General features: G+C 27.6%; 1 protein-coding gene across 2 annotated transcripts in view; it reads right to left on the reverse strand.

The window, feature by feature from the left end:
- The window catches only part of LOC108745567 (adenylate cyclase type 2), a 40,631-nt gene that overhangs the window by 9,209 nt on the left and 20,608 nt on the right, over positions 1 to 10,814 (reverse strand). Inside the window, exons 2-6 of one of the 2 annotated variants that reach the window (XM_018481790.1) lie at positions 10,346 to 10,518; positions 8,762 to 9,097; positions 8,504 to 8,698; positions 6,965 to 7,071; positions 5,968 to 6,079 (exon numbers count right to left, since the gene is read on the reverse strand). In XM_018481790.1, the coding sequence (XP_018337292.1) occupies positions 5,968 to 6,079; positions 6,965 to 7,071; positions 8,504 to 8,698; positions 8,762 to 9,097; positions 10,346 to 10,518 (923 nt within the window). Of the gene's footprint in view, positions 1 to 5,967; positions 6,080 to 6,964; positions 7,072 to 8,503; positions 8,699 to 8,761; positions 9,098 to 9,259; positions 9,370 to 10,345; positions 10,519 to 10,814 lie in introns of those variants that run through there. The other variant, XM_018481791.1, reaches the window with a different exon arrangement.

The raw sequence follows: 10,814 nt of genomic DNA on the forward strand, positions 1-10,814 counted from the left end.
TATATATATAATATAATGTATCATATCGTATTATGTCGTATTACATCTAATTTATATTTAAATCTGACACTTAAGTTGGCCTTAATTGATCTAATTAAAATCCGATGTAGTTAGGACCTAATACCAGGTCGAGTTCAGAAAGGATCCAGTTTCCTTCTTCCCCATCTGAAGAACCCTTGAGAATAGCCTAGCAGATCCAAGAAGACTGATTTCAAGTCTAATATCATGAGACTTTAATTTTGTTGCGGCTAGGATATTTTGTACAACATAAGAAAGAACCTCGTCCAATTTTCTTGGATTTATTTTTAAAAATATATAAACAAATAAATTGTATTGTAAAATAATATTTTATAAAATGTATAACGACAACGTTTTGTTATAATAAATGTCGAAATATGAAATTTGTACAAAATTGTAGAAATAATTGCAAGAAAATTATTTTCCATCTGATGTTATCCTTGACATAATGATTTATTCAAAGCTATAAGAAATTTGGCGACGATTGTAAAGATCGATATTATATCTTCCACCTTCATTTTCCACATCGTTAATTTATTCGTGTATTCGTGTGACATTTATTCTCCTATTATCTCAATTGTGTTTCTTTTCTTTTATTAAGTCCGATTTTGTGAGTCATAAAACTCATTGTCACACATACACACAGTGAAAGAAGTTATTGAATAATTTAAAGAATTAAATGAATTGCCACGAAAATTATTATACTACCCGAAAGAAAGTACACTGTGCCGCATTTATTGTGGCACATTTCTATGTTTCTAGATATCTTATCTTTTTTTATTACTATTATTACTATTTAATTATATTACGTTAATAAGAAGAGTTCAAATTATATTTGAGGTTTTTTTTATGATATTTCAAATAACTATTCCGTTTATTTTTATAAAAAAAATTTTTAAACGGTTGACTTTTTTATTCTTTCAACTTTAATTATTTTTACAATTTACAATTATGATTTACACTGCTCGTGAAACGAAGTTTAGCTTTATGGAATGCATATTGCAAATAAATTTTTCGTCCTTTTTGTGACAGTATGGTTAGAGTCTAAATGTGTTTGTAGTATATCATTATTTTTTTTGTTTTATTTTACAGATTACATTTTTTATATAATAATAATTAACAGTTTTTGTCGTCAAGTTGCATTGCTGTGTAACTTCAATTTTTTAATAATATAATACTAAAAAATAAATCGTAAAGATAGAAGGCAGTTCTATTAAATTCTTTTAATTTTTCATATTAATATCACTTTATTTATGAATTTATTATATTATATTCTATGGCACTTATTTTATCGTATAAGGAATAGAGTATGACAAAATTTCAACATGTAAACTTGACACAAAGATTGAATTTGGATTATATAATGACTTTGCAAAGACTTTGTAAAGACTTTGTAATGAGATTCTCTTGTAATTTCTACTACATTGTGACACAACAATCTGTTCGTAAATTACAATTTATTACCGAAACTCGACAGATGCATGACGCGATTCAAGAAACAAGAAGTTACGAGCAACAGAAAATTACTGTGCGTTGCACGTATATCAGGCTGAAATCAGCGTCAATAAATTTAGTCGACAAGACGTAGGAAGTTAAAAGAAGATTTGTCACCCAGTTTTTTCTTATCCGATCAAAATATTATACCGATCAAAATATTATGAAAATATAACCACTATTCTGACGCAAACACTGTGCAAAATTCTTTAAGACTACGGAATTTATCCGCATAATCCTCGTCATCGATCGGCATGCCGTTGCAATGTTTTTCGCCATTATTACGATGGCGATTTAGAAGTCTGTTCTTTACTTTTTCTACTGAACAATCATACGTATTTATTGATATTTCAAATAATTTAAATTGCAAGCATATATCAAAATCTGCTTTTTTTCAAGTATATAATTTAAGAGATATATCAAAACCAGTTCAGAGCGTTTTCCCTATAGAAAACACAATAGAAATTTAGAGAATAATTTTAACCGGAATCCATTCCGAATATTTCATAATACAAGCCCTACTTTTTTATTTTGGCAAAATCTATCGTTGTTTGTAAAACTTGGTAGAATTGCATTGTAAAACCGACAAATAATTGCTCAAGGCAATCAAACTAAATGGACCAATATATAATATATATTGGTCATGTTTGTTTTTTTGCTTGATCAACGAATTACTCAAGGCGAGAATGTCATTTTCGTAATGAAAGAAAGAGATTTTTTTTGTGAAACAATCACAGCATCCACTAGATCATATTACTGGGATTCATATCTCGCTCCGGTAACGCTGTAAGATTTTCCGCTATAAAAGCGAATTATGCGACGTCGTAAAGCTGCAGGCCTTGGTTTGCAATCTGGCCCCCGGCGAGCGAAATTTAGCAAGTTCCAAGCTAACTCACTTCTCTTCTAGCAGATGTTCAGCTTTATAAACAATTCCTAAAATTCGAGATCGATAACGGTGGTGGCGATAGCAATGCTGCGGTTACGAGACTAGGATGAAAAATAAATGAAACTCGAGTTTTAAAAATCCATTCGCTCGCGGATGCATATGCTCCAACCCTCTTTAACATTGGAAGTATAATGTACAGCATATTTACTCATTGATATTAGCTTTATTATTATTTAGCGAGTCACCAAATAATAATAATAAAATGATATTCATTTATATTATTATTATTGTATTTAATGAAACAGCAAAACTAATATCGTAATATTGACTTGTTTATTTTACTCGTTTATTAATTTTCAATAGGGAATAAAAATTGATAAATACTAACGTAACAAATAATTAATAATTGTTTGTAAATTTAGCATTATGTATAAATTAATTATTAAATTAAATTTTGTTCATACGAAAAATCAAATGTGTCAAGTAAATCTATTAGCGAACGAAATACTAATGAAAATAAAAATAATATACGTTTTTTATTTTCAATGAAAATCAACGGTTTATCTTAATATGTAAAAATTAAAGTTATGCACAGAAAAATAGTTAACGAAACATATACGAGAGATGCTACTGTGTTCGTGGTGAAGAGAAATTTTTTATTTTAATAGAATTATTTGAATCTAAAAATAGAGAAATTTTCTATTTTAATAGAATTATTTGAATCTAAAAATTTAAGTAAGAATTATGGTTTATTTTATGCTGTTATTCTCACTCGTTTTTTCGATTTTCCGCAAGCTGCGAAAAATGTAATCGTATATAGTATACTTTTCAATTATACTATATCTAATGTAACTATAAACTAATAAAGTTGTGGAAGAAAATAAAATTACACAACATTGTTTGTCCCTTTTTATTAATATGAATATACAAAATGTGTTAATTCGTAGCAAAAAATATCCTACAATTTATCAAGATGAAAAAGTTATTGTTGAAGAAAAGATTTTATTGAAAGCACAAAGATACTCTTTTCTTTCCACAATACGAACAAGTTTTTTACTTAATCTTTTACTAAATCGCTGGTAAAGCACTGATTTCTTGAGAACTCAAGAATTATCGAACACAAGCTTAATGTTATGTTTTATTATCATTCGCAAAGCAATTTTCCGCGCTAATGCAGTGTGAAACGAAAATTCATGCTTTTTCTTTGCCAAAAGAAAGAATGTAAACAACATCCGATTATGAACACAAAGCCGCGCAATATATTGCGCTGTCTTCTTCTATAGCTTTATTACAATAGCTTGTAGCTATATTAGTTTTAGCTTAAAAATGACTCCTTTCGCAATTTGGAAAATCAGTAGAATGACTGAATATGACAACATGTAAAATAAACTATGTTTCTTATCTAGTGTTTTTAGATTTATATCATTTTATTAAAAAATAAAATTATTCTTTATTATTTTTTTATTTTTCTTTATTATTTAATTATCTTTCTGAGCGTAATTTTAAATTTTAAATCGATATAAATCGTCGATTTTTACTGAAAATAAGGAAGATTTATTTGCAATGCTATGAAGACTTTTTCTTCAATTTTTATTTTTATTAAGTATTTTGTTAGGTAATGCTTTTACTTTACAAGTTCGATTTTTCACGTAAATGAAACTTTTGTAGAACAGAATCGATGTTGTGATTTGTAAAAAGGAAGATAGAAGGTAGTTGTCAGTGAGAAACAAATTGCGCACATTTTTGCAAATCGAAATATTCGAAAGAAACCTTTTATCTTTATTCTATCATGGTTTGATTGAATGACATTCAATACTTGTCGAAAAAGTACAATCGTACAATACCACAATTTAGAATTTTTGTATTTTTTAACTAAAATTATCTATTATTTTACAGAATTGTATTATTTTCATAAATCCTATTATTAAACACAAAATATTTTGTTTTTAAAATATATCTTCTTTCATTTCTTTTCCTTATCATTTCTAATGTATAAAATACACGTTTTTCAAAATAATTTGCAAAAATGAAAACATTAAATGTTAAATATTTTATATACAATTAGAAATTTGAGGTATTTAAAATAGTAATTAAAAAAAAATATTTTATTAAATATATTTTACTTTTAATGAGATTTCTAAGATTAGTTAATTATTTGTAATTTTACGGAAAAACTACGTTTTATATGCATCAAACACAATTTTTTGCGAGAATCTCATTTGTATTTAAAGTGAATCGCTTAACTTTCAACTTTCTAGCGAAATTAAAATTGTAAAAACGTTTTAAAATGTATCAATAAAATTCTAATTTTTAAAAAGACTTGTAGGAAATATAAATAAAAATAAAAATATAATTGTGTTAAAAGTTGTAAAAATATTGTAAAAAAAACTTTATATAATAAAATTAGTACATTTTACTTCAATATCTAAAATAACTGCTTTGCAAATTTTATATTTTTATACTTTATTTAAAATATACATTTTTTTAGTTTAACTATTAAATAAACACACTCTTAACTGAATGTCATTGCAACTGATTATCGCAAACATGACACATAATACAATAAAATTGCTACACTTGCGAAAGTAGCATAGTGCTCTTTTGATAGTCGCAAACCCGGAAATTTATTTAGTCAACGAAGAACTCTGATTGAAAGACATATTGACGAACTGAAATTCAATTTGTACGTTACTGAAAACATTATATTTAAATCGTTAAAGAAGAATAAACACGTGCAAAGAATCAAAAGTATTTTACAAATAAATATTAAATAATTTTTTAAATTGCAGTGTTTAACAATGACAAACTTTTTTTTAATTTTAAATTAAAGTTTTCAATAATTATATTGTAAGTGAAAAGATTTTTTCTAACAAAAATTAAAACTTCTCTCCATGTGCTAGATTTTTGTAACATTAGAGTTTTAAAATATATTTTTGCATGCGTTTTATAGAGTGTAACTTTTAATAATCAAATATTATTAAATTTTATTAAATTTTATTGAATTTGAAAATTTGAAATGTTTAAATATTATTCTCATGTATATATAAACTGAAAATACATTTTCAATATGCCTCTTTGTACAAGTGATAGATGATCATATGCTTGTTGGTAAAGGGTAAAAGGTTTTAGACATTTTATTCGCTTCGCACTAATGGATCCATAGTCGACCTTAGGTTAGGCGACAATATTGACGATAATGCATATAGAAAGAAATCTAGTGTTGCAAGTCACACAGTATGTGACCCTCTCTCTCATCAATATTGAATTATTTGTCTCATGTTAAAGTTGATTTTAGAAATAAATTTAGTAAATGAACTATTTTAAACTTACATTAGTAAAAAAAGGCGTATTATATATATAATTATTTTTAACGGAATTAATTTTATTAAATAGAATTTAATATAATTAAATTTATTTTTTATTTAAAACAATTCTTGGAGAATATTGAAAGTGTACTTGCAATTTTGATAGAAAGGAGTTTTAAATAATAAAGTTTATTATTTTAAACTACAGAAAAGATTTAATTAAAAATAAATTAAATATAACTTAACAATTATATTTTCTTTTACCTGAGCTATTTGATCGAATCTGCCAAAGAGTTCGTTGAGCGTCTTTACGAGATCGGAAGCTGAAAGCTGCTCTGACAGCGGTGTGAAATTGACAATGTCTGCGTAGAGAATGCTATGCAATCAACAAAGATATATTATTTTTAAAAACATTTTATATATTGCAAACTGTCTTGACAAATAGAAATATGTAAATTAGAAATAAATGTAATAATATTAAAATTATTGTTATAAATGTTAATATTATTTTAATACTTCAATAATTTAATCTTTATATTATTTCTATTATAAAAAAACAAAGCAAAAAACAAACGTACTTAGTAAATTGAATGTAAATTAATTAATGCTTTGTCAAAAAATTTTAATATGAAAATTGAAATTTAAATATATAAGGAGCGTTTTATTAATCTTAGGATTAATATAAGGTGTACTTCAAAGAAAGAGGCATTGAAGAAAAATCGTTTTTTATCGGATCGACAAGTGAGCTGGATTGAATCTGCATGCTGCACAATCGAGCGATCATATGATTTAAATTCAGATGCATCGCTAGATCGATAGATAAATAAAGGATAGGCGACCAAAGGCAATGTGCGACACGTGCAGAGTGCGTTTATTTCAATGCAATCAATATTCCTTGCCATCATCCTCGACCCATATAATCCTCGGGAGAACTAAATACGCGCGCGCTTTCGCTAAATACACTGATTATGATTAAATTATTCTCGTTCTTGACCTTATGAGAACCGAGTCTTTATCTTATTTTTAAAATTAGCTTTCTTGTTGCGAATCGATTCGTTTAAATGATTGTATAAACGAAATGTTGTATGCAAGTATCAAAAAGCAATTGCAATTTAGTTAAATCCTTTACGAAATAAAAATTGTAATTTATTTTGAATTTATACCAAGGTATACCACATTCTAAGATTAATATTTTGTAACAATTAAATAATTATCATAGGGATCAGTTTTATTATAATCATTAATATATGTAATAAATTACCTTACGTTGTTATGTCGTTGTACATACATTTCTTGAAAAGTGGTTTGTTTATGTTTATTAGCTTCCTGACAAGCATCCGCCATCTTCAGCATTATACTCCTCTTCACCTGCAATATATATATTATGGCAGATTATATTTTAATTTTTTATTGGATATAAATGTAATTTATATAGATATTATCGTTACTATGACTGTGCAATACGATTATAAAAATAAACCGATACTATCCGATACAGTCTATACATCCCTATGACGTATTACGTACATTGGAAATTTATGCGTCATGTAACACGGCATTGACAGAACATTATATATAGATACCATAGTTTTCGATTAACATGTAGGGAAATCGCTCATTCAACCATAAATTATTCATGTCACCACCAAATGTCATTATATAGATAATGCATTATTTGCATTAGCCGAAAATAATCGAAATTCAAATCGCAATCAGATTTAACGAAAAATTCGCTCCGCATTGCAAGTGCTATTAAAAATAATCAATTATAAGTAAAAAAAAACATTATTTAATAACAAGAGTATAATTAATAAAGTAATCTATCCAATTATTTTTATAAACGTTTGTAGTAAATAACAATCTTAAATAATCTACATACATTGCTAGCACTCATAAATTCTCAAATTTATATTATATATTTTTAAATATATATTATATTTAAATTTCTTAAACAAGCTGCAGCAATTTTTGCAGACAGCAAAAATCATATATATATATTATATAAGAAAAAGTAAGCATGAAATTAGGAATTATTTTATGATAAAAAAGAATATCTATGTTTATATCTCGTTATAAGCTTTAATGAAGGAGCCTTCAACATATTTTTTTTTAATGTATCATCCTTGATATATGTTAATTAAACGAAATTCTTTGAACATGTTTTTTTGGAAATGTGATAAAAAAAATGTTCCGAACTTTCACACCGCGTTTCATCCGCATGTTTCAAATCATTGACGTAAAACTTTTGCTAACTGTGTTTGTTCGACCCTCATTTCGAACGAAGTTCTTACGAATTTAAGTCTAACTTTATAGAAAACTTTAGCGCGAATCGTTAATTACTTCCATCGAGAAACTTCTTCGCAGAAGTAGTCGTCTGTTTTTTATCAAAGTACGATATGATATTTCTTAAATTTTCATCTCGTGTGATTATATTATGCGCAAAATACGACTGAAAATGATCGTTTAGAAAATCGCGCGTACACGAGAACTTTTACTTTCTTTTCTATATCTGAAAAACCTATGTATTTCCATATAAAATGTGAACACTTATACATTTCATCCCTCGCATGATTTTGTTAAATTAGTTCTGCAATTAAATATAGTCAAGTAAATATAGTCAGCAATCAAACATACGTTGAAACTTATAATTAAACATTAATCGAATAGCAGGTGAGTGTAACAATAAGAAGCTTTTTCATTATATATTCATCTACGCACAGCAGAAAATTCTATGCGGAACTTTCCTTAATGGATTGTAATCGAGATTTTAATTAGATCATGGAGCATTTTTATTGCTCACCTCTGCTGCAATGTAAGCTGGAATAACGCTGAGTAATAATTGTTCCTGCTGTTCTCTCTCGCATTCAAGCTTGATTCGCGATTCGATCACTGTCTTTGTGCCAGAGAAAGTTTTGCGATGGGCCATCATTGTTAGAATCCTGTAGTACATACCTGCGAGGATAGCAGCCAGAAGGAACATGATCTCCACAACAATCTGTTAAAATATATTTTTCTAAAATGCCCAGTTCGTAAATTTTATTAAAGTGTATACAATTACCTGAATTAAGTTGTAATAACTCATTAGATCATCGGAAATAAGTCTTCTTAAAATGTGCGCGAGAGCCAGAATGCAGCCGATAATGAGTGGTATTTGCCACCTCATTTTAGGTAGAATAGCGATTATTGATAAAATGCAGACGAACAAGGGCAGAACGCCTTTTAATATAAAAATTCCTAAACCGAGTATAATGGAGGATGTTAAACCTATTAAAATCCTGGTCCGTTTTGAGATCATAGTCGAAGGTAACTGGGTGACCACTAAAAATGTCAAAGAGGCGATGAGCATAGCTGTTAATGCCGATACAGGTTCAAGATTGGTTATATTGGATAGTTCCTGAAAAAGAAATTAATATTAAAAGTATTAAGCACAGGCAAGATCAATTATGATCTCATATTTATAGTCAAACTTGTAAAATTATTTAAAAAGAAGCATCGTTTTGTTTTTCTTTTAATATTTACATAATTTTTAATATTTAAATATTAATATTAATTTAACTCAACACAATTTAAATAGATTTTACAATATATTTGCTAATATAGAATAACTAGAATAACTAGCATGGAATAACAAGCAGAAAATATAAAAAATTATGAATTATGTAGCAGAAAAAATCATATTGACAGAATGTGAAACAAAATGTGAAATATCGAAACAAACAGAAACACAGACAGATAAAAATCAAATAAATATAACGAGTGTCATATTTTATCAAAACTTTTTTCGTAAACACTGTCAGGATCTATTGTTCTTTAGTTTATAATTTCAACTTTCATTCAACTTTCTCTCTCTCTCTCTCTCTCTCTCTCTCTCTCTCTCTCTCTCTCGATTTTAAAATAAAATTGATGACTGATTTTATTTCTATTTCATGTTCTTTTAAATGTTGATAAAATACGAAGAGAAATCTTCGATCTAAGATAAATCACGTTATCAATTTTCTCGCATGTCCTACAAATAGCTGGCGCAAAAAAATCAACATTGTCCATTCTTGGATCCAATCTTAGAGCATGATGTTATATACATTCTTCGTGAATCTATCGGTTTGAACAGCTTCCGTGTGTTGCCTATAGGCTCTTTGCACCTCCAATATCAATATTAATTCTTGGCTCAGTTAACAAATCCTCTGTAGTTCAATTTTAGGACAGATTTATGAAGAATATGTGCACACTGTCGAGAATCACCTTGTACCAATATCGATCCATTACAAAGCAGTATTGGAGTTTTAATTGAAAATTAATTACAGCTTGGAACATCATCTCGTAACGTCTGCTCCTCGAGGAATAATATAATGCTTCAACTTAAGAAAACTTGAACATCTTACTAATGAGCATTGATTCTTGAGAATAGTTTGATTAAATAAAAATGAGCTTAGCAAGAAATAAGAAGATAAAAGTACAAAAATATGATGAAAAGAAAGAGAGAATTTTTATACTAAACTTTTTGGGTAAACAAGATTAATACAACAAAAAGTCATTTTTAGGTCATTTTTTTTACTTTAAAGTGACAATTAATTATCACTTGATTTTAATATGAAAAAATATATATAATACTTTTAATTTAAACTAGAAAAATTATGATATTTACATGATAATTGGTGAAGCAGAGAGCACCTAGAGCAATCAACGAGGCGACAGCGGCAATGCTGAATGTTCCTGTGTAGAGAGACGCCGTCAACGTTCCTTCGTACTTATCGCGAAGTTCCTGAAGTTCCTTAACACCAGCAGTAGTATCGTCGCCAATAGTATCACCGAGACTTTCTGAAAAAAGCATTGTTGCAGTTTAACTTTGTCATATATCGCGTGTGTGAAAGTAACGTGTGTGCAAAGCAATTGTTGGAGAACAATTCAAGGAATTTAATATACCTTGTATATTTCAATGTAATATTTGGTCGTTATATTGCGAGAAGATATCAAATAGACAGAAAAATGAATGAAGACTGCATGAGATGCACATGATTTTAAATAGTTTATATTTAATATTATATCTGTTAGTTCTAAATAACACGTAGATTCACTATCTCAATTTATTAAAAAAGAATATAGTGTAAAATATT

This window comes from Trachymyrmex septentrionalis, unplaced genomic scaffold, assembly GCF_001594115.1.
Source record: "Trachymyrmex septentrionalis isolate Tsep2-gDNA-1 unplaced genomic scaffold, Tsep1.0 scaffold14, whole genome shotgun sequence".
NCBI lineage: Eukaryota > Metazoa > Arthropoda > Insecta > Hymenoptera > Formicidae > Trachymyrmex > Trachymyrmex septentrionalis.